Source organism: Hippopotamus amphibius, chromosome 11 (genome assembly GCF_030028045.1).
Source record: "Hippopotamus amphibius kiboko isolate mHipAmp2 chromosome 11, mHipAmp2.hap2, whole genome shotgun sequence".
NCBI classification, from domain to species: Eukaryota; Metazoa; Chordata; class Mammalia; order Artiodactyla; family Hippopotamidae; genus Hippopotamus; species Hippopotamus amphibius.
The window spans coordinates 83,402,634-83,428,341 of record NC_080196.1 but is presented as its reverse complement, the minus strand read 5'-3'; the positions used below and the strand labels follow the sequence as shown (position 1 = coordinate 83,428,341).

General features: G+C 35.9%; 1 protein-coding gene across 1 annotated transcript; it reads right to left on the bottom strand.

The window, feature by feature from the left end:
- Positions 1-1,141: 1,141 nt before the first annotated feature.
- On the bottom strand, positions 1,142-25,168 carry NDUFV2 (NADH:ubiquinone oxidoreductase core subunit V2). Its single transcript, XM_057698902.1, has 8 exons — positions 24,952-25,168; positions 16,000-16,065; positions 14,328-14,390; positions 14,128-14,244; positions 11,863-12,031; positions 10,446-10,555; positions 6,931-7,007; positions 1,142-1,292 (listed from the first exon to the last, which is right to left on the bottom strand). The coding sequence occupies exons 1-8, from the start codon at positions 25,003-25,005 to the stop codon at positions 1,199-1,201; spliced, it is 750 nt and encodes a 249-aa protein (XP_057554885.1). The 5' UTR covers positions 25,006-25,168; the 3' UTR covers positions 1,142-1,198.
- Between the last annotated feature and the right edge of the window lie 540 nt (positions 25,169-25,708).

Here is a 25,708-nt window from a genome sequence, read left to right as displayed (position 1 = left end):
AACAGACTATTTTTTTTTTAAGAGATAAAAATAATAGTAAAAGTAGTTGCCTGTGGGAAGAAGGTCTGAGGGCTCTAGGGCAGAAGGGAGCATTTTCACTGTTACCTTTTTGTGCTACTTGAAAAATTGCTGCTGTTACCGTCTCAGGTAAAAAACAATAACTAATTTTTAAAGACAATGACTTTGAGAAATCCCGAAACAAATGGATTAATTTAGATGTATCCCTTAATTAAAGCTATTAATTTTTTATTCCAGCTTGCAAAACTCATAGCTAGTTTCCTGAAGTGCATATTATACTCAAAGGTTTTAATCTTTCTTCTAAGTTGTAATATGCATTCAACTGAGGAATATATTTCCCATATCCACTGAACTTTCCGACTCAAGTTACACTTCCAGTTTCTTCCCCCAATTAGTTTTTGTATACTTGCAGGGTCAGAATAGCCAAGGATAATGTCAAAGTGTTTTTGCACCTTCTTTCTTTCTTTTTTTTTTCTAAGTAAAAAGATTAATTTTTATATTAATTGCTATCAAATTTACCAGTATTTTTTTTTTAATTTTATTTATTTATTATTTTTTTGGGAGTACACCAAGTTCAGTCACCTGTTTTTATACACATATCCCCGTATTCCCTCCCTTCCTTGACTCCCCCCCCCCTCAAGTCCCCCTGCACCTTCCTTCTTTAAAAATGATAAACAGTACCTCTAGAGACAACTACCTTATCCTGGTTACACCTACAGTCTGCTTGACATGTCACTTACCACTTGAAATTACAGTAACAGTTGTGTGCTGTAAATATAAAAATGTTTAAAAAGAATACTGACAAATAAGGTTTATAGAAAGATCATGTTAACTTAAGACTTGGCTGTGGCTAAAGATGGGAGAGCAAAATGCATTTGAAATTTGACAGCATTTTTACTTCACAATAACCTAATATTATTGATAAGAGTGAAGGAGCAGTTGAAAATGGCTAATGTTGAAATAACTGTTAACTAGCTTACGGGATAATGTGTTCATAGTTAGCCAAAGATGCAGAAAACTAAAATGGTGCTCTGAAGTTCTGACATGGTACTTAGAACTGCAAGTTATTAGGTTACAAGCAAGGTGTACACAGATGGAAATGAATAATGTAAAAAAGTTTATGTAGATAGGAGATTCACATTTTTATTTCTCCAGTGACATATTTACAGCTGAATATAAATTAAAGGCCTGCTTGCACACCAAAGCCAGGTCCTTTAGGTGGTTCGGTCAAAGAGGTAAGACCTCCGGCTGGCTCACATGAGAAGCGTCCACTCCTGAAAAAAAAAGTAACATTAAACTGACTGCTGATGATTACGATTTATAATTGTTACCTCACAACACCCCAGTTAAGTAACTGTTTCTCCCCCAAGAACTAGCATGGATTATTTAATACAAACATTAAATTCCTGCAAGATTTTCTTTTCCTAAAGTTAAATATAAAAACTGACATATAAAAATATTAAATATGAAAAATATAAAAATAATAGTTCCCACTTATTGAGCAGTGTACATACATCACTGGGTCATTAAATCTTTACAACAATGCCACGAGACAAGGGACACTAGCCAAAATATCTCACAGATACAGAAACCAAGGCTTTGGGTGATTCAGCATCTGCCCAAAGATCAGTGCTAAGAACTACAGCAAAATAACCCAACCCCAGAGGACATTTTTAAAAATCATGTTTTAATAAACTAGAGCGCTACATTTATTCTTTTTATTTGAATTTTATTTTGACTGAGATCCACTGTTACAGGGAATACACAATTATACACTGTATTCGTTAACAAACAGAAACTGGATTCCTAGAGAGATCTGAAGATTTGGGAGGATGTCCCTTAGAAGCAGTGAAGACAAAATCCATTTGTATTTGTTTTTAAAAGCTAAATTATGAGTATTAATTTTTCAAAAACAGGTTCCAGAACAGGGTGGCTATCACAGCCACAAAGAAAACATGAACAGGTCCTCCTATAGTTCTATGAAGAGAGGTAAACGAGCCTGTCTTCTTTTCACTCCCACACATACTTTCCCAGGTAATCATTCAGGCTCAACCTCTGCCCTGCCTGACCTCTGTTGCTGGAGCCTAGCTCAGCACCTACTCCTGTTCCCTGGCTTTGCTCATTTACCTCGTTCCTGCCACAGATTTGAGCTGAAGAACTTATTCAATTAAATCTCTTTATTCCCTCTGGCTTTGCCCTTCACATTGTCATCAATCTTATAAGTCTATTTTTAGAGCCCTGGAAAATCATTTATTGAGGGGACAGGAAAATGATACCATATAATCATTTATAAGATCTTTCAAGCTATTATACTACATAATGCAAGTAACTAAGTAGTGTATTATAATAATACCTACAAAGTCAGAAATTAGTTAATATATTTACATTATATGTTCACTGTGAAAACCAGATAAAAAACCAATCACTGTACTCTCTGTTAGAGCCTACAATTAAAGTTGTAGGGTAAGTGGCAAAATATCTAGATTTAATAAAAAAACAGTATTTCACTTTGTAATTTTCTTTTTAATGTTAACTGGTAACACAGGTACACTTGCTGCTCTTTGACTGCCAATGAAATAATGAAATTAATCAATTTTGGAGGACCTTTCTTCTTTACTAGGTTTTCTCTTGCAGTTTAAGCTCAGCTACCCTCTTTACCAACACAAAAGATCAACTTAGGAAGATTAAAAAACTGAAGTTTCTGGAACAATAAATAGAATTAATCATGTATACTGAGTGAGCTCTTTACAGGATTATGGATTTTATATGAGAAACTAACCTTAAGAATAATCTGGTCCAGTTTCCTAAAGTTTTTTTGTTCCACGAAATTACCATCCCATAACATACTTTAAGGGAAACGGGGGGTTTCAGTCCTCTATTATGCTTGCCTGCAAACTTTCCCCTGCCCCCACCATTCACAAAATACATGTTAAAATATTACAAAGGCTGTAAAAATACTCCAGTAAAGCCTAAAAACTTAGTTTAATGTACTAATCATGTAACTTTATCTGTAAACATAATTCAGAACCCCACAGAGGCCGTGTTTGATCTAGCTCCACCCATTCACCTGACAGCCACAATTTACACCGGGATTTTCATGTAATAAAAAACAAAAATTTATTTCCCTGATATGCTTAAAATGCCATCTATTAATTACCTTGTTCTCTTCGTTACAATTCAAAAGGTAAATCTAGTTTTTAGTCATTCCAACACTACTTGCACACTAATTTTAATTCATTTGCATTCTAGAAAAATTGGCCTTTCTGTACATTTTTTATGGCTTAAAAAATGTACTTCTTAAAAGCTACTTTATGAAAAGTTTAGAGCTTATCTTTTTAATATTGCTGAGATATATCCACCATTGCCCCTACATTTAGCATAAAAAACCAAAATGACTTTACTGTCTAGAGTTAGCTATCAATCACCTATATCTCTTTTGTATATATACTTTGTAGCCTACCTATACTTTTTTTTTAAGCTCTTTATTGGAATATAATTGCTTTACACTCTTGTACCAGTTTTTGAGGTACACCAAAGTCAATCAGCTGTATTCACACACATATCCCCATATTCCCTCCCTCCCGCGACTCCCCCCCACCCTGCCTACCTATACTTTTTAACACCTCGATGTTATCTGTACCCCCACAGAATTCTGTAAAATTCAAAATATCTTTATAAAACTAAATATGAATAATTCAAATTGGGTTTAAAATTAGTTTTGGATAATCCATACTAAAAAAACAACTATTAATTAGTAATTGAAAGCAGGTTTAGAAGTTGCGTTCAGTACTTTAATTGAAAATAAGAACAATATCTAGCACACAAATATTTATAAATGTCAAAAGAATGTTGTCTTACCATCAGTTTAATATTTTCTTCCTAGCCATCAAAATAATAAAAAAGCAGTTTTGAACTACATAGAGTAATCTTAACCAATTTTGGCCAGAGTACACCACCTGATAGTGGTACACAGCAATCAGTTACCACTGAACCAGTTTAATTTCTCTCGTTACTCAAAGACTCACAACTAGCACCTCTTTCAAATATTTAAGCAGAGAGCTTTATTACAAAAACACTAATAAAAAAAGCAGTAGCCAGCTTTGGTTAATTTAAAGAACAACTATATGTGTATTTTGGTTACTGCTATCATTGCAGTCTCTCTCAATATCCAAGAAATTAACTTGGGGAAGGAAAGGGAAAGTTCTTGTTTTCATATGCTGGGATTACCACGTCCTGATACACTCTTTACATACACCACTGATGGATGCTCTGCAATTACTGAAAACTAAATAGATTTATCTCAGCTTTTATTTATTTATTTATAAAAATTTTTGGCATGCAGGATCTTAGTTCCCTGACCATCAACCACCATTGCCCCCTGTAATGGAATCTGAGTCCTAACCACTGGACCGCCAGGGAAGTCCTTATCTCAGCTTTTTGAATAAGAGATGATAAGTAGGAAATAAAACTAGGTTGACAAACCAGTAATTCTTAAGTCTTTGGCTCAAATCTAGAACACGGAAGAACTATTTACAATTACTAAGAAGCAACATCCCTATTATTATTAGATGTCAAAAATGCTTTACTATGGTACTTAGTTCCTGTTTATTAATGTTAAAAAACAATGTTATAGTATCTCCTATATTAAAAACAACAACAAACTCTAATTTCACCCCTGGTAATCTCATCCAGACTTATGGCTTTAAATATTGTCTATAATAACTAATGAATCCTCAATTCACATTTCCAGCCCTAATGTATTCCTTAAATTCCAAGCTCATCTCTAACCTTTCAGCACTCTACCATGGAGGTCTAAGTAGGCATCTCAAACATGCTAAGTAGCATGTCCAAAGCAAAGTGACTTTTCTTCCTCAAACTTGCCCTATCCCAAATCTTCATTTTAGCTAAAGGAATCACTGAGGTGCTCAGACTAAAATGCTAGAAATCATTCATAAATCCTCTGCCTCACAATATCCACTAAATTTTAAACTATTCTACACAGCAACTAGGACAATAATTTTAAGAAGATCAAGATCAGCATATTCCCTACTGGAAACACTCCAACAGCTTTTTATACTTATTAATGTCATCGATAGATCACAAAGTTCACAAGAAGGGAAGGAGGAGGGTCTAAACACCAAAAGTATGACTACAGAATTACAAATAATACCTAATCAGGAAAAAGGGGGATATTTAAAGAACGAAGTGAATCTACACCTGAGATATTAAAACAAAGTACCCCAAAGTTGAAAGAAATTATGGGTTTAAGTACAAATACAAGAATAGCATGAACTTATTTTAAAACATCTGAGCCCTAAAAACAAGCTAAAGTCTGTGAAAAATATTATGAACTTTGTTTTGGGCAAGGGGAGGCTACAGCTGAAGCAAGAATAAGTAAGGGACAGGACTAGTGGCTAAGAGAAATACTGTAATGTTAAATCACAAAAGGTTTCACTTCAGTAGCCTCCATAAAGGAGACTGATTCTTCACAATGGAAATGTTTTATTGCTAAAAATATTTTAAGTGTAGCCCAAGAAAGTCAGGAACTAGGAAGAGAATGCCAAACCTCTTTAAGCAAATTCAAGTGTTGAAAGATGGTTTTTTTTCTTTTTAATTTTTTTATTGAAGTACAGTTGATTTACAATGTTGTATTAGTTTCTGGTATACAGCAAAGTGATTCAGTTAAGAAGTATATGTTTTTTAGGGGCCAGCTTGCTTTTACTAAACTGAAGTTATCCTGAACTGACTTCTTTAGGTAGGGTCATTAGTCAGCCAGAACAATGAGGCAGTACTTCTCAGTACTTGCTGCAGATTACAGAACCATGCATACCCTCTTGACCTAGTAATTCAACCTCAGAGAACTGTTTATAACAAAAAGTAGGAAATGTATTTTAAAATCATGTAATAAAGAACACGTCATCGTTCTCTCAATACATTAGAATATTATATGGCCTTTAAAACCTTCAAATATGTTGAGACACGGAAAATTTTATATGACATAAGCAGAAAAAAATACAAAGGGAATATAACTGTATAAAACCATGCAAACACTGCTGGTATTAAGAGAGAATTTTAAGTAATATGAACACTTAGATAAGGAATAAGGGTTTGTTTAGCAGCAAAAGCTCAGGTTCATAACTGAAAGAGAAGTAATCAGTATAACACAACTGCAGGATGGGAGCAACCTGGATAAAGTGTTTAAGTTGAAAAAGATCGAGGCATTCTAACTGACCGTAAGTACAATTTAATGGTGTAATGTATCTGAAGTAAGAATTGATGTAATTAGGCTTCATTATTACAAGCATGATGTCTAGAATAAAGAAGACAGTCCCACAATGCTCCACACCGAGTACATATCTCAAATACTGTGATTAGTATAAGTATCACATGAAAAAAGTCATCAGCCAACTAGAAGATCTACACAGGAGGGAGACCAAAACTATGTCACATAAGGAAAAACAGCTAAACAACTGTGGATATTATATCCAAGAAAAGATACAGGCTTTGAGATACCTATTTCAAGTAACTGAAGAGCTGGCATTTGGAAGAGATATAAAAGTTATCTTGTGTTTGTTCAAAGGACAGAATCTTTGGACCTTTAGGTGGAAATTAGTGGGAAGACAGACTTTGGGTCAAATTCTGGCAGTATGAACTTTTAAACAATGAAATACATTTCTATTTGTAGTAAATTTCCCTTCTTTATAAATATCCAAATAGATACCAGATGATTATCTGATAGGGTTTTGGAGGAGGGAAAAAATCATTGCTTTAAATGACAAGTTGGTTTAGATAGTATTCAAGGCTCCTGAAAACTCCTATGGACTCAGTGTATAAAATTTTAAAATTAAGTTTACATGAAAGACTAATTTAGGTTAAGCCATTAAAATTTATTAAAAAGAAATAAAAGTATACCTTGGCCCAGGTTTGGGGATTTTGCCAGCCTTCAGTTCATCAATAATTTCTTCAATATCCTTAGGTGTCAGATCCTCCTAGAAAAAAAAAAAGTAAAATAGTCGTATTAAAATTGCATCCTACTATCGAAATCAGTGTAAATCCCTAAATTCAGCTTGTCTGTCTCAGCTCACAAGTTAGTTACCAAGGCAGCAGCAACTGAGTAACTCCTATACATAGACTGTCCTGCTAAATGCAATAGCAATAGGAGCTGCAGCTGAAGAGGCAGCACAGAGCAGCGCTTTGAAGGGACAGTTCTGCATCTGAGCTCAAGTTCCAACACTTACTAGCCAGCAATCTTAGAGAAATTACTCAGCTTCCCCAAATTTGCTTCTTCATTTGTAAACTGACTTCAGAGTGTTTTGAGGATTAGAAGAGAAAATACATAGAACAGTGCCACGCACATGCTCAACAAAAGCTATGCCCTTGAAGAATCAACGAGATGCAAACAGTAATCAGCGCCAGCAGTCATAAAGAAGTAGATGCCTAACATCTATCCTTAAGCTAAAGATCTAATACCCTAGTGATATTTTCTTTATTTCTCAGGTGAAATTCACCCTATTTCAAACTTCAGTTAATTTTCGAAGAGAAAATTAAGTAAGTAAAAAACTTAATTTGGACACATTTATCTTAATAATCCTGACCCTCCAACCCCTGTTTCAACCAGAGCAGCTTTGTATTTTGTACACTGTGCACCTGTGCAAAATTCTTACCTCAGGGGTTCTGTTATTTAAAATAACAAACACAATTAAAACACAGACACACTCCTACCCCTGGCTGCACCCTAGGTTTAGTTACGATGGTCAAAACAGAATGGGGCAAGATTAAGAAAAATGCCTGAACTACATTATTTCCCCTCTACCCCTCCAAAACTATTAAGTACTTAAGAAAATGTTTTTAGGACCGTGGTATTATGCCAGAGAAATCATGATTCAGTACTGTATCTTCAGTGCCTAGCCACACAGAAGCCCTTTAATACATCAATATATTGAACAATTAAACATTTATAAAAATAAAAACTGCTTAGGGTTCAACAGATGCTCAGAACCTCAAAACTAGAAGGAATCTTTAAACTCATCTAATGATTTTATCCACCCCACAACTCTTTATGAAAATTTGAAAAGTATATATGAATAACCATATTCCTTGCCATATCTGAATTATGTACACATATACCTCTTGCTTTTGTTTTGGTTTTCGGCTGTACCATTTAAAAGCAAGTTGCAGACATCATGACACTATGACAGTTTACCCTCTAATAACCACCAGGCATCTCCTAAGAACATTTTTTTTTTTTTTGACCTCGCTGTGCGGCTTGTGGAATCTTAGTTCCCTGATGAGGGATTGCACCCCCGTCATGGCAGTGAAAGCCCAGAGTCCTGACCATTGCTCCAAGGAACTCCCAGAACATTTTTAAATGTTCTTAAATAACACAGTGCCATTACCACACCCAATTAACTAACAATAATTCCTAATAAAATCAAATGTCAAGTCCATATGAATATGGACTACCCAACCATCCTCAAAATGTATTTGATATTTCTCCCTAATCAGTATCCAAAGTTTACGTGACTATTTCATTTCATCCACTGGTCAGCTGAGATCTATAAAAGCTAACTGCCTCTCCAAAGACCATACCACTACTAATTAAAAGCATCTCTTGCATAAATCCACAGTCTACTACATTTAGACTTACAAAGCTTCATACAAAGCCTTGACTGTCTAATTCCTGCTTAAATTAAGGTCCTCATGATTATGAATAAATTGCAGAAATGTGGGAAAAGGGAAAGCTATTGCCATATTTTTAAAGGACTTTTTTTTTTTTAAGTATGAGAAAGAAGGTAAGAAACTTGCACTACCATCATTAAAATGAAGGAAATCTCTATAGGTAATAAAAACATCTTAGAAATGTAAAATGCCAAAGTCCAGTTTCATCTTCATTAATAAAAAAATTGTAGATTTCCACTTCAAGCATTATGGCAGGCTAGCTATCCTGACTGAAGGTCCTGTTGTAACACTAGAAATGCTGGATAAAATAAAAAACAAAAACTTTAAAATTTTATCAATATCAAGACACTGATAAGAAAAAAATACCCAGAGGCCAAAAACTCAATGAAAACTTAGAGAGACAAGTGGAACACCAAAAAAACTTGGCTTCAGGGTTTCATAGTCTAGAGGGGCAAGGGATAAAGCCCCAGAGTACAGATTATCCAAATCACATGAATCTGAGACCCCAAAAGCTATACCCTCAATATAAGGGAAAACTACAAATTAAAACGGCCCCTCAAAAAAACCCTGCTAGTCTGGAACCTTACACTTTAGGGGAAGAAGGGAGGATATAAGAAGAGGGGATTTCTTTGGGGTCAGCAGTATTTCCAGAAGCATGAGAGAAGCAAAATCAATCCCTTCTTGAAGAATCCACCTTCAACGCGGGCCTTAAAAGAATTTCCATAGGACTTCCTAGGTGGTGCAGTGCTAAAGAATCCACCTGCCAATGCAGGGGACACAGGTTCGAGCCCTGCCCTGGGAAGAGTCCACATGCCACGGAGCAACTAAGCCCATGCGCCAGGAAAAAAAAAAAAAAAAGAATTTCCATAAACAAACTTCTAAGAACTATGAGCTAACAAGATATTATGAATGACAACCATGATACAGTGAGGGTAGCAAGCAATTTAAAAAGGATAACTAGATAACTGCACACACCTGGATGTTAAGGAACACTTCTGAAAAACACAGGTCAGAGAAGAAATCAAAATGCAAATTTAACAATATTTAGAACTGAATGATAAAAATATTACTTATCAAAATTTGTAAGATCCAGTTAAAGCAGTTCTTAGAGTTATGATATCATCTCTGTAAAATTTTTAAAACACAATATAGTATTATTAGCATGCCTGGATACTTATATTTTGAAAGTTTAAAAAACATGTACAAGAAGAATACATTAAATTTATGATAGCAGTTATCTCGGAATGAAAAGAAAGGAATAAATAGGATTCTGAATGGGGGTGGGGGAGGTTTACCCTTACCTATAGCTTATTTCTATGTATAATAATAATGATAAAAATTATAATACTTGAAGCAAGTGTAGTAAAATGTTATTATCTATTAAGCCTTGGTGGTTATTTTTTGTATTTATTTGTAAATTATTACATTTTTCATTATTTAAAAGTTTTAAAAATGTATCATCTCCTACAGTTAAATGCAAATTATGTTGAATGATAATTTTTTTAAAACATTCTGGTGGACAACAATATGGACACTACATAACATATTTTTATGTTAAGTTTTTCTATTCTTTGATTTTTAATAAAGTTTGGAAACCGGGAAAAAAGAAACCTTCTAAATATTTATGCCAACAGTTTCTTCTAAATGAATAATTCAGAAACCAACATCCATAGGATAGGAAGCCAAATGTTTAAAATATTTAAAATATAACATCATACAACTTTAATTTATATTAAGTAAATACTCACATAGTAGTTGTCATTTATTTGAACCATTGGTGCATTTACACAGGCCCCTAAACATTCCACTTCTATAAGAGTGAAAAGTTTGTCAGGTGTAGTCTCGCCAACCTTTATTCCTAAAAATATAAATAAGCACCATAAGGACCAGATTATATTTTAACTGCAATATAGTTTAAGAAAAAAAAAAACATTACAGAGGCATATAAAAAGTATTTAAGAGCATTAAATTTCTTAAATGAAACAAAACAATTCTGTAGTTATTACAGAATATTCAAGGATTTCTTGAGTGGACTTGTTCCTTTAAAAACAATCAAATTTCAGGGGACTCATCTCCATTGTTTGTTGTTACACAATAGTGCACCAGACCATATTACCTTCATTTCAACCATGATAATTAACCTACTAAAATCAGCATACTATCAGAACTGCCAAAGACTCAGAAAACAGCTGATGTCAAAGATCATTAAGAATGTGAGGATAACAGGTGCTCTCGTATCTTTAGGGAAGGCATTTTGGCAAAATAAGGTAAAATCTGACCCAGCAATTCTACTTCTTGCAAACAACCTTCCTGTACAATTGGAGAAGCACACAAAGACATGTTGTATACATGAAAGTAACTGCAGAATAATTTAACTTATAATAGAAAAATGAGGCAGACATACATATTATTATAGCAAAAATCAAGTGCAAAAAGCAAACAGACATATTACATTACATTTAATAATGAAAATAATTAAAACAACATAAAACCTAAAACTAATATACCCGACTGTTGTTAGAATTTATAACTTGGAGATGGGGGGTGGGATTTTAAGCAGACTTCAGCCTTCTGTTTTATATACTTCTATACTGTCCAAGTATTTTTATAACATGCAAGTACTTTATATTCAGTAACAACAAAATTAAGACACCTCCTTTTACTTCATTTGATATGTATAATGATAAATGCAGCAATGGCAATTTTATATAGTAAAATGCCCTTTTAATTCTGTAAATGCTACTGTAATAACATCATATTCCAAATTTCCCTTCCTGAAGCATTCTTTCCTGAAACATTCTATTCTCTATCTTATTTGGTCCAAGTCTTGTTTGGAAGGATGCAAGTATAATAGTCACTTCTTTATGTGCCACATGCTGTCACACGAGTGAAACTTAATTCTCTAAATAATAAATCTTTACAAAAACTTTGAGAAGCTTTTAAAACATTCAATGATTAGGAAACAAAACATGAAAACTCAGCTTTGAGGAAGAGAACTAAAGAATACAAAATAGGAAGAAATACTAGTTGGCAAACACAGTAAGACAAAAATTTAGTTGTGTCTAGTATGATGGTAAAAGTTGGAAATTTTAGGTAAGAAAGAGGTCAAATATAGAAAGACAACTCTGTTTTTCATAAAATTTATAAATACACTGTGTCCCATACCAAGCTTTTTCTGAATGGCCTCCAGTATGCTTTCGGAGTTTCGAAGCATGCAAGGGGTAGTAGTGCAGACTTGAATATGATACTTTCCAACTGGCTTTCGATTATACATTGTATAAAAAGTTGCTACTTCATATATTCTCATTGGAGGTACTTGTAAAACTTCTGCAACCTAAAATGTTTTAAAATAATATGATTACAATGTTTATTACTTGAGCTTTAGGTATGTCATAAAAAAACATTAATTTCAATATTACTTCGATTTGGTAAAAACCAAAAAAGTTCTTCAAAAGCAGAAACTGTATCTGTATTTGATATCTGCAAGGTATACATAAGTCCTTCAATTTTGACACTTAAAAATTATACATATATCCAGGTTTTGATATGAAAAAAGAACTCATTAAATGCATTCCAAATGACAAATATATTAAACTTTCTCTTATCAGGGATTCTAAAGGAAATGTATTCTGAAAAGACATCTAAGCCCTGCTCACTTGTGCAAGATTAAAGTAGCTATGCTAAATTTAATTTATTGATACTAAACCAGGCTTATACCTCTGAATCTAGGGAGCTCTCTCAAGATATACACACTGGGTCCTGACCAATCGAATAATTGTAAGGCCCTGGTGTCTAACTGAAAAAGCTCCCCCAAGCTGCTGCTGTGCACCTCTCTAGGCCTTAGTGATGGCTAAGGAAATGATGCATGTGCCTCTGGATTGTTTTTGTTGTAAGGTTGGGCTTTTCTTTTGGGGGGGGAGGTAACAGTAACATCAAAAATCTAAAAGTGGAAAGAATCTTGATTCTATTCTCTATATGCTTTTTCTTGCCTCTTACATATACACATTCAATTCTAAATAGAACAGGACAATATTTTTGAAATGTTCTCACATTAGTGTCTCATTTTGTTCTGCTAAGCTTGACACTGAGCAAGACTTCCAACAAGCTTACCATTATTAAAAACATAAATAAAAAAAAAGTATTTATGATTAGAAATGCACCTATATCATTAAGAAAGTTGACTATTATAAAAAAATGTTAAGGAATTTAGAAAACCCTCAAACATATAAGTAATTTATTGAAGAAAAAAAAAAGCACATATGTTTACTAAGTATAGTACCAACCAAATTTGCTTTGTAACATTTTTCACAGTAAAACAAAAACAAAACAAAAAACTAAGGGTCCACAACAGGGTTAGAGTACTGTACTAAGTAAATAAGAGATCAATGAGCTATACCTAAAATTTGCTTCTGGGATTCCATTAGATAAACTGAGGACATTCCTATACTCCAAGAAAGATGATAATGGTCTAACCTAATAGACTTTAGAAAGTGAAAAGGAGAATGAATATAGCAGAATCTCTGCAATAGTCAAATAAAAAATGCATAGAATTAGAAATGATTCAGTCCCATGTCTATCACTTAGAAATCATAATATAATAATTGAAAGAGTTCTACCTAGTTCAAAATCATCACTGAGGATGAGGTAATCCAGAGAAAAATCAGATCTCTTAGTTCAAAGGAAAACTTATTTTCCATTATATCACATTGGCTTATTAGTTGTGTGGTTCTCACAAGAACCAAATAATATATGGTTTTGTATGGCACTTGGTAAATAATACACTGCAACATAATACCATACAAATGTAGTTATATTAATAGGATATGACTAAACTTAGAAATCTGGATTACTGCTGAAAACACTATTAGGAAAAAATGAATCCTAAAACATGCGTGAATATACTAACTGTATTTAAATGGGTCACCCATAAGATTTCTGTAGGTTGCTGATTCCAAGCTGCCACAATCAAGTGTTGTAAATATCATATATTATACAGATTTTTGCTAAAGCCTGTAACCAACAATGCAAAATATTAAAAAGATTCACATTAGCTGTGACCAGATCCTTTTCTCTGCAATTCTAGTGTTTAAACAGTATATTCATTTTCAGAATACCTTGACAGCAAATTATACACATTTGGGATCTATTATTATGGCCATTTCTCTCAAAGAAAGAAAAAAAGAAGGCCTCTTTCACTATAATCCCTTTACTATTTCTTGCAAAGATAAAAAGCTCTACCCTTTCAGTTCTCAGCATTATTAAGAGAACCAACAAAAACATAAATGTAACTTGAGGTATGAAACATATAAATGATGAAACGGTTTCAAACTCCTGGATTATGACATTAATGACTGTCAGAGAAACTTGTACATAAGGAAGTTACTGTACACAGTCTCCTTCTCTTTTTGAACTAACACAAAAATGAAGTACCTTGTTCATAGCAGAGATGGGCAGCCACCCATTCTGTCTTTGGGCTAAATCCAGGACTGGAAGCACAGCTGCGGCTTTGTGCCCTTCTGGGTAGTTTTTTACAATTGCCTCTATTCTCTGTATCAAAGAAAAAGCACTTGTTTTTATACATCTGGAAGATACTAAATATTTTATAAATTATAATGTTAATTTAGTCATACCTTATAGTTCTCGGGTGTGAAATCAAATGGAGTATCTGGGTTATTCTCAGGAGTATCTCTGTGCTACACAATGGAAAAAAATGTTTTCAAAAATTATCAAAATTCCCTCAAAAGTGTAACTTTGTACTTTACTACTACTGATCATTTAATCTCTTCACTTTAATTCAAACATGATATATATCAACCTATCCTTGCATCAAGAAGAACGGCTAAACTAATTAAATACACATCTGATGAGTATGATTACCAAAACAATACTAAAAGAATTCAAAAATTTGGAAGTTTTTGAAATTACCCTTTATAGGTTACAATAAATAGCTTTAGGACCAAAAATCAAAAAAAGCACTATCCAACTGGATTAGAGAATAGGATCTTCTAATGTAATTTAACTGCAAAAAAATTACCAATTATTGGAAGCCTCATGAAATTAAGACACAGTTTAAAAAAATTTTTTTTTATTTACTTGGCTGCACTGGGTCTTAGCTGCAGCATGCAAAACTCTTAGTTGCAGCATGCGGGATCTAGTTCCTTGACCAGGAATTGAACCCGGGTCCCCTGCACTGGGAGCAGAGTCCTAGCTACTGGACCACCAGGGACGTCCCTAAGACACAAAATTCTGAATGTGAAAATATGTGCATTTTCCCAAAAGAGAGTGTACCAGATTGTCAAACAGACGTACTACCTACTACAAAAGCACCATCTCTTCTCCACACAACAGAAACTAGCTAACAGCTAGTTTTCCATAACAGAAATCAGCCAACAGCAAGCTTTATTTCTTCTCCAAAAAGAGCAGGCCCTCTTCAAACACTGACAAGAAATGGCACGTCAACAGGAAATCAAATGAGTCACACTGAGATTAACGCTTACATCAATTAATGTTTTATATATATGGTGAACACTTAATATGTTAATTCTCAGAGTTCTAGTTTTTCAAGGACACAGAAGAGGAAAGAAAGTGGAAACTTTGGACAATTATCTCGAATATGTTTTTAGACAAGGATGACAAAATACAAAGCAGGACTCTACTTATTAACAGTGTAGCTAACTCATTTATTAAGAGTCAGCCAAAAAATAATTCATTTTCCAAAACTATAGCACTAACTCTAAATCATCATACAAGTCCACTAAATTGCCTTTAAATACTAGATTGATCCCTGAAAAATGCGCTTTGTCACAGAAAGGGGATACATATCTTAGCCTTTCTGAATTATGCAACCAAGCTGGGGAATTCATCAACCTCTACCTGTAGTGAAACCCTGGAAACAAACCAAAAGCATAAAGGCCAACTGCCAATGTATTCGCTATATTACTAGAATCCATGAGTTTCAAGCTAGTGCCATTTTGGCATTCCCCAAGTTGCAGTCTCAGAATCTTCAGTGAGCCAACATGAATGATTTTTAAGAACCCAAAGTGTGACAAGAATTCAGGTTAGGTTCACAGTTATTTCACCAAGAAATAATCTAAATTCTTATTCCCAGAGTTGCCCAGGTATCAATTTAAACTTAAGAGGTTTAGCTGGAACTACACCTTTTGAAATGTAGTGATTTCAATTAGCTATATTTAAATTTTCACAATGGCCAGCAAACACCAAAGACATTGGTGTTTAAGATATGTTGTATCTACCCAAATTTCCAAGTCCCTCCATTCTGAACAAATCTAAGTAATTACTTACCACAAATAAGGCTCCTCCAGCTCCATTCTGCACAGCTGTCTTATGCAAATTCCTTATATGTCTTCCCTAAAATTTTAAGAAAGTTTAGTAAATCAAAAACCTTATGAAATTTTAAGACCCATAATTTAAAATAATAGAATCAACTTATAGAAGTAAAATATCTTAAGAGATATGGCCTACCACACTACACCCTGCCCATCTCTATTTCAGGAGAGGTATAAGGAAATGGAGATTCAAAGGTAAGGTTACTAACTTGCCTAAGGTAACACACAAGAATCGATGGAAGAACCAGAACAACCACCTAGCTCTCCTGAGTCACGTATCCTTTCTCCTAGGTTCTTTTGGCATGCACTTGCAGAGTTAATGTACTATTAACTTACTGCTTTTCACTTTTGTCTGAATCAAGTTGGATATCAGCTTTCATTTAATATGGACCTTCATAAACATGTTTTAATTCTATAAAAATGAGTTGAATGTACCCTCCTTCTCAACTTTTTCCTACATTACTTTAAAAACTCCAGCCATAAAAGTAGGTTCAAAAAGCTGCTTATAATGCTATGCAGATTGACCATACTCAATTGCTTAAGAAAGAATCCAGTTGATTACTCTTTGTTGCATTCCATTTCTATTTGCCCTGTTGCTTCTCCCCACCGTCTACCTTCTCTACCCTCTCCCTGAAAAGCAATTCTACTGTTGTTCAGAAACTCTCCACCTTCTGAGTTCCACTAACTATAGATGGTAGAACTCTGGTTAAATAAAGCATGGCACTGGCAAAGAGCTGGACAATTCAAGGGCAAACATAACAGAGAAGGAAGTAAAAGCAGCGACATGACACAATCACAGATTTAACTTTTCCCTAGATCCAGATAATATTTCAGTTGAAGAAATACATTTACACAGAATACTTTCTTTAATTAACAAGACTCAGGTACAGAATGTGAAACACAGGTATAAAATATGGGAGTGATAAATATTTTCAGGATTGTGGGGGGAGGAGAGGAGAATTTGATCAGCTGTGGTACACAAAGAGGCTTCAATTGTGTTGGTCTTGTTTTCTTTCTTGGGCAGCAACTCAATGGGTACAGTGTTTATTATATTCTTTTTGCTTTTTTGTGTCTGAGATACATGATAAAAATTTTCTTTAAATTAAACACAATACACACCAAGAACACAGTTTAGCTTCTTATACTTTTATTCAATTTCTCCCATATTGCTTCAGAGTCAATCTGTGAATTAAATACAAGGTTATGCCTATATTCCTAATTTGCCTGTCCAGAATCTGGACTGAATAAATAAACAAAAAAATTAAGACCATAATTCCCAAATAATACTATAAAACAACATCAGCATAAAGCTTTGAAAAAGTAACTGAAACTAAAATTTAGAAGACAGTCCCTTCCATCACTTTAGCTGAGAAGATATATATTTTTTTAAAATCAAAGAATGTTTATTGAGTAACACATTAGTGAGTTACCTAAATTCTGAGAGAAAACAAAGGATTTCATAATAAAGCAAGGCAGGATTAATTCAAGAGCAGGGAAAGTATCCAATTCTCTCTTAACTTCTAAACCCTAACATTTTCGGTTTACTTTTTATCCAGGAACGGCCATCTTCACGGCTCAGCTCTGCCCTATGTTCTTTTCTCTATAGCTCTTTTGCCTCTGAGAGCATATTCATTGTCACCTCTTAACTCTATCCTGATGACTCTTGAATCTTATACACATTTGGACAAATTAACAGCCTGAAGAGATCATAAATGCATATAAATCAATAAGAAAAATGAGTAAATATGAAAAAAGTCACAGAATTAAAAGTTAAACTTACTAGTAATTTAAAACAATTTTAAGTGAGTTAACATTTACAGCTATCAAATTAGCAAAGTTTTGTGTGTTTTTTTTTTAAAGATTTAATTCTGCTGAGCATATGGAGAGGTGGGCATGCTTACACGTTGACATATTTTTACACATTGTGTAAAAACTGACACAGCCTTTTAGGAAAGCAAATTGGGACAGACTAAATAAAGTTCCCATCTTTTAACCTAGTAATTCTACTTTTTGGAATTTATCCTAAATAGTACTAAATGAGGATAATGGTTTATATAAAAATGTTTTCTGTAATGTTTGTTATAGCAAAACACAAGCAACTAAGAAGCCCAACATAAGGAGGTTTTAAATAAATATTAATAACTGTAACAAAATTATAATTATATATATTATACATATTATGTAGCTAACAAAAATCGTATTTCCTAAAAATAGTGACAAAGAAACAAGTGTCTGTGCCACAATCGTAATTGGAAAATATCAGAGTTAAAACAAAAAAGTATAAACTACCATCCCAACATATTCAATAAACACTAATGAAAATACTAGATGGCCTTAACAATTAAAAGTGCTTATCTGTTATTATGATGTTAACAAGACTATAAGGACTCATTTTACATTTTCTTATATTTTTCTCTATTTTCTAAGTTTCTTTTAGCATGAATTGACAAACTGAAAAAATTCTTATTTAAAACAAAACATTCATCAAGTACAAAATGAAACATCTATTAATCCTATTTCTCCTTCCAATTTCCCTGTATATCAAATTAAACACCACCAATCTCTAAGTTAGAACAGCTTCAGTTTTGATCTTATCCTCATAATTCCAGGATCTGTCACATACCTTACTTAAAAATATACAGATAATCTTGAAAATTGGTCTTTAGGCCTATGTAGCTACATACTGGAAAATCTATTCTGAGGCACTCTCTGGCTGACCTGCAATTCTGCATATGCACATGAATTTACACACACACACACACACACACACACACACACACACACACACACACACACACACACACACCCTTCTATCCAAAATAAAGTGTTTTAAAGTCCAAATCCTTGAAGATAGACTACTTATTGATTGAGAACAGTCAGGAAAAAGTAGTTAAGTTATAGAAAGAAACACTGGAGTTTCAGATTATTATTATTTTAATGGAAGATTTGGGTTTAGATCACCATTCTGCCACTTGCTAATATGTGACCTTGCACAAGTCACTTAATTTTTTTAAGTATCAATTTCTGTATCTGTAAAACAGGGATATGTACTTATTGAAGTATTTTGAGATTCAAATAATCAGGTACTATATAATCTTATCTCTAAAGATACTATAAAACTTGTTAAAGCATTACTACATCTGCCTAGCAGTTATGGGGATAAAACACTTAATAACTGAAAAATGGAAGATTTTAAACTGCCTTTTAAGAGCTAAACAGATTTTACAATTGTGCTCTGTTAGGTGGCTAACAAAGAGTTACTGTCACTATTTGCCTGCTCTGAGTCTTCTCCCCTCTTTCTGAGACACTGAGAAAAGAATAAGCCAGAAGTGAAGCCTGCTATTAATTCATTATCAGATTACATTCTTGTTTATGAAAAAAGTTTCCTGAGTTTTCATTTGGAGTTCACCGAATTCAATCGGAATTCACTGAAGTACAGACATTTTCAAAGTCTAATGAGATAGTAGACCTCCAGTCTAGTGAAAAGCCTAGACTCTGGTCTAAGGGGAGAAAACTCAGCTTACTCTTCAAATCAGTCCCACCTAGCTAAGCTGTTCTTTTCCAGTTCTAAAACTATCTGGTCCTGGAATGCCTCTTTATTCTAAAGTGACACTGAATTCAAATGGCCCATTAAGTAGGGTAAAGACTACTTATAATTCAAACTTTTTTTTAATTGAAGTATAGTTGATTTATATTATACTAGTTTAGGTGTACAACACAGTGATTCAATATATTTATATATTATACTTTTCATATTTTTATAGATTATACTCCATTTAAAATTATAAAATACTGGCTATATTCCCTGTGCTATACGATATCTCCTTATAGCTTATTTATTTTATGTAAAGTAGTTGTATCTCTTAACCCCCTACCTCTATCTTGTCCTTCCCCTTCTCTCTCTAATTCAAACCTTTAATATCTTATTTATTCCTTTATTGAAAATGCCTGATGTAGATTTTATAATGAATGCAGTAAAACAGGTGAAGTTCTTAAAGATATCAAAAAACAGGGCAGCTCTGAAAATGGCCACATGCTAACTTGCTAACAGTGTATGCCCAGTTAAAAAAAAAAGAGTGCTAGTATTTATCAGTTTACCTTCACTACTTTGCTTGCTTTTGTTTTATAAACAAATTCCTTTCTCTACTATTTTGAAGAAATCGCCTTTTGACATTGAAATTAAGTTGCTACAATGCTGTGCTGATGCATATATATTTATATATACATTTGTACAGAAGAGTTGCATTTACTGTTAAAAAAAAAAAAGTAAAAAAAACACACAGCATATATAGGGAGACAGATTAGAAATGAGAGGCCTGTCTCCCTCAACTCACAAAACCCCCACATAGGTATCACTATCACCCCTTATTTTACAGATGTGGAAACTAAGGCTCAGAGAAGGAAAGAAAAGAACTTTCCCTAGCTCACACAGCTAAATACATGAAAAGTCAAACATAGGTTTTTCTGACTTGAGGACATGCCTTAACCACTAAAACTAAGTTTTGTAATGTTATCAAATACACATAGGTAAGTTTTACAAATGTTCTCCAAATAAAGTTCCATCGGTAATTTAACTAAAAATGTTAATTCGGATTAAAGAAATGTAAGTGATTTTACTAGCACTGCGAGAGAATTACTATAGAAATGCAACATGAACAGCTCAGGTATTAAAGGCGCATTACAGATTAAGATAACCATATCAATGGTCACAATATTCACGATTACTTTCAGCCATCTTGCCCATAAATTAAACAAAGCATTCTTTACATATCTAAAACCCACTATGGATACAAATAACACTCCATTGTCCCTAAAGAGAAGAATACTTCATAGAAATGAAATGCCCAAACATGATTTTACTCATTACCAACTTCTGTAACCTTAGGGAGGTTGCTCTGCTCCCTAGGTTTGCTCATCTATAAAATAAAAGGGAGTACCTATTTTAAAGTGTTAAGAAGATTAAATGAGATAAAGTGTTTAGCATACTATTTTTATCCTTACAATGGAGACTGAGTTCACATCTTCAATATAAAGATCTGAGTTTGTAGTGTGCAACAGCGGCCTACTGAACCTCACTGAATAAACTTAAAAATTTTGTTCATTTTCTCTCTCCTCTAAACTGTTTAAGGTGGTGGCAGGCAAGAACAATGGTGCCCCAAAGATACCCACGTCCTAATCCTGGGAAGCTGTGAATATGTTAGTATACACAGCAAAAAGAGAACTACAGCTGCAGATGGAATTAAGGTTGCTAATCAGTTGACCTAAAAATCGGGAGTTTTTCTGGATCATCAGGGTGGGCCCAAGGTAATCACAAGGGCTCTTAAAACCGGCAGGAGCAACATTAGAGGAGGATATGTGACAAGTAACAGAGCAGGGTCAGAACACTAGGACATCATATGAGAGCCTGACCTGCCTTCACTGGGTTGGAAGACAGAGGAAGGGGGCTATGAACTAACAAAGAAGGGCAGCTTCTAGCTGCTGGAAAAGCCATGGAAATGGGTTCTCCCCTGGAAGCTCCAGAAAGGAAGGCAGCTCTACCAACATCTTGGTTTTAGCTGAGTGAGACATGTCAGACTTTTAACCTACACAATCATAAGATAATAAATTTGTGTTATGTCACCAAATTTGTGGAAACTTGTTACAGTAGCAACAGAATACTAATATAAATGCCCTCCAATCTCTCCTTCTTTCCTCCCTCCCTTCCCTCCTTCCTCTTTTCAACTCCCTCCCTCCCCTTTTTTACAAGAACTCCTTTAATGTCCTAGAGCCAAAATGTAGATAACTTGGGACATAGCAAAAATCAATGGAATCTCTAATGGAATGGGAAAAAAACAGTTCTACAAAACTTAAAATTTAGGAAGAAAAATGTCACCAAAGAACACTCTACTTTTAGCACAGCTGAGTACATTATTACCAGGCAAAACAAGTGGGTAACAGCTATAAACTCTGGACAAAATATTTTTAAAAAATTTAAAAACAAAAATCTTTCTAAAGGCAATGAAGAACAACCAAATGCAGGCAGACACATGAAGGGAGTCTAGACTTAAAAGAAGCCAGTAAGGTTCTTTCTTTTCCTTTACACCTTTTAGCATGAAGGCAGGCCCCAGTCTACCCCATGCTGGGGAGCTAAAGCTCCAAGAGAAAACCTGCAGGCCTAATGTTTGAAGTACTTCAGAGAGGCTGGGATAACCACAGGAGAGGCAGAGGCAAGTGGGAAATCCCAGAAAAGGAAAAGCAAGAGAGGAGAAGCCCCCAATTCTGTGTCTGACTCCGAAGATGCATGCACATAGGGCAGACTCCAAACAGCCCAGCTAAATCTTTATTTGAGCCGCTGCCCACAAGGTAGCTGGACTGCAGTTTGAGTGAAGTTAACTAATCTCCTGCAACAACAACTACAACAAAATACTCTTTGGATGAATTAAAAAAATCCAGAGCCTCTATGACATCATTCACAATGTCCAGGATACAATCCAAAATTACTCAACATAAAACAACAAAAAAGGAAAACAACCCATTTTCAAGAAAAAAAGACAATCAATGGAGATTACCAAACAATAATTTCAAAACTGCTACAACCATACTTAAGGACATGAAGAAAAATATCTTCAATGAATGAAAAGACAGAAACTATAAAAAAAAGAACCAAATGAAAATTATAAAATTGAAAACACAATCCTTGAAAATGTCACCACAACCCCCTCACCCCTACGAAACTAATTAGTGGCTTGGGAATGAGGCAGTGATGAGTTTTAAAGTGGTGTCAACATTACAGAAAACTCTGGGCAATTACTGAAGGAAAGATGGAAATAAATCTATTCTGAGTAGCAAGTGCTCCATATTTCATAATTTTTAGGCAACTCGACAATCACTAAGGTATTATTGCACTTTACAGAAAAGAAAAAATAAAGTTCAAGGAAATTAAGAAATACGGCTCAAGGTCACACAACTTGCGTCTTCCACTCAACACAGTACTAAATTCTGGATATTTTAAAGCAATGACAAACTGAAAAAAGCCTGTGGCTGAAGAAATTGGCAGCTAGCTAATAAAGCAACAATTATAACAAAATATGCAATTTCTTTGAAAATGTAAATGACTTCCTTAAAGGTTTCTCTTTCAGGAAAGGAACTTTATTAGTCAGACCTCTTTACTCACATTTTCCCTGACTTGCTAGGTCATTCTGATATCCCACTATCTGTAAAGGTTAGAAAGACCTGGTTATATAAATCACAGACCATCCTCACAATGGAATGCTATACAACATTCCAAATGACACTACAGAAATGTTTACTGATAAGGAAAGTTGCTCAAAATATATAATGGGTAAAAACAGGCTACAAAACAGCGTGAACCATACCATCCAATTAAAAAAAAACCTGTAAGGTCTTTTCATTGCAGACATCAAAATGTTAACATTTTGGTAATTTCCAGTTCAATAAAACTAGCCGATTTTAATTTTTTGAACTTAATGCTATTTGCTCTTCCTACTATTATGTTTTTATCTTGTCCTTTCCACCTAGAATCTCTCCAACCCATCTGGCCCTGTCCGCAATCTGTTCGTACTGCTTCCAGGAAAAATCTTATACCACCTTCAAACCAAACTGGATGACCTCATTCATATCTCTAACACTGCAGGGCTAACCTCTGAACAATACTGGGGGTTAAGGAAGTGGATCCTCCAGTTTTGGTTTTATTTTGCTTTGGTTTTGGCCATGTCCCGGGGCTTATGGGATCTCAGTTCCCCAACCAGGGATTGAACCCGGGCCACTGGCACGGAAAGCGCAGAATCCTAACCACTAGACCACCAGGGAACTCCCTGTGAACCCCCTAAGTAGTCGAAATTCCGCATATAACTTAGACCTCCAAATATGAGTTTCCTCCATATCCTCTGGACCAACCACGAATCCTGCAGTACTGTAGTACCTATTCTTGGGGAAAGAACCCGCTTATAAGTGGACCCGCTCAGTACAAATCTGTTCGAGGATCAATTGTACTTGTGCACTGTACGATATTTACTACCTTAAGTTTCCATTCCTTAAGACTATCAACTCCACAAGAACAGGGACTGTCTAAATCCGCTTCTTAACTGTAAAATGGGGAAATAATAGTACCAGCTTCATAAATTACAGTGTAAATATTTAACACAGTGCTTGGCACATAGAAAGCAGTCAAGGAATGTTACCTGTCTGTATTATTATCCACATTGTTACCTGGGGCCCAGCAGGTAACAGCAGAACCTCAAACGTTTATTGAGAGACCAAACTCTGCAAATTAGAATATTACCACTTTACAGCCGAGAACACCAAGTGAGAACATAAGAGCCCAAAGTCACAAAGGCAGAAAGGGCGGTGCAGCCAGCATTCAAATTCAAGTCTCCTTGCAAGGCCCTGAGCTCACCCTCCGCTAGAACGGACTCGACCCTTCTCCGTTACTGCTGGGTGAAGGCTGCTTTCTTTCTGGTAAATGCCCCGCCGTCCCCCTCGTCACTCCTGGAACGCGCAGTGAAGTTAGCGCGAACAGGTGCTTCACCCCGAAAGTCAACGTCCTTCCTAGAGTAAGACGGGCTTGGACGTCCTCCGGTGCGGGACGCAGTGACGCCATCGCTCGGCCCACTTCCCCGCCTGCAAAGCGCAGAGCGGCGAGGCCAGCGGACGCCTCGCGCACGACCCGGCCTGCCAGGCGCGCGGGGGCCCGGCGCCGCCCTCCCGCCTCCCGTCCCGTGGGAGGCCTCGCGCCTGCCGCAGCCGCACCGCCAACCCCCTCGCTCCGCGGCGGCGCGGCGTCCCTGAGGAGGGCGAAGGCCGCGATGTCCTTGCTGCCGCCCGGGGCCCTCGCGTGCCCGCCGCCACAGGAGGCGCGGAGAGATGGGGAGGGCGGCGGCAGCACCCGCGCTCACTCGAGCCTCCTTACCCACTGGGCGGTGAGGCCTGCCGCGCGGGCCCGGAGCACCGCGGAGAGAAACATGGCGGGCCAAACTGCGGGCCTTCCAGCCGCGCCAGGCACAGTCCCGAGGGCCGGCACGCACAGCGTGCGCGCCCCCGAGCCCAGCCCGCGCGCCCAGGGCGACGGGGGCTGCCGGGGCCAGTGGGCGGAGACTTCCGGGGCCGGGGCCGGGGCCGGGGCCGGGCTCGCTGGCGCCCTAGAAGGTCGCGTCCCACGGGCGGTGCCTTGGGTCTTGAAAGGAGAGGTAACCGGGCGGCGCTTTGGGCTCCTCCTACCCGGATTTTTGGGGCGAGCCTCCCTCCTGGAGCCTTAGGAGTATTTAACCGCCTCCTTTTTTATTGTGGTTGCCTAAAAAAAATTCCGTTGCAACCCCCATAAGTGGTTTGTTAGGAATTGCAGAATTAAAGATACAGGGGCTGCCACCCAGTGAGGTGGGCGTGGACACCAAGTGCCTTGGTTCCCGTTTCTTTGCTTTAGAGGTGGGTGCCTACGTGTTTAGGGGCGAAATAATACGATGTCTGGAATTTGCTCCAGAGTCACGGAGAGTGGGAGGTGGAAGCACCAGATGGGCCGTGAGTGACGACTGCTGAAGCTGCGGGGTCGAGTCATTACTATTCTCGGTTCTTCGTACGTGTTAGAAATTTTCCATAATAAAACTTTCCAAAGAGAAAAAAGCCACTTCCTTCTTGGTGTTTGGTCATCTCTGGAAACTCCAACAAGTATT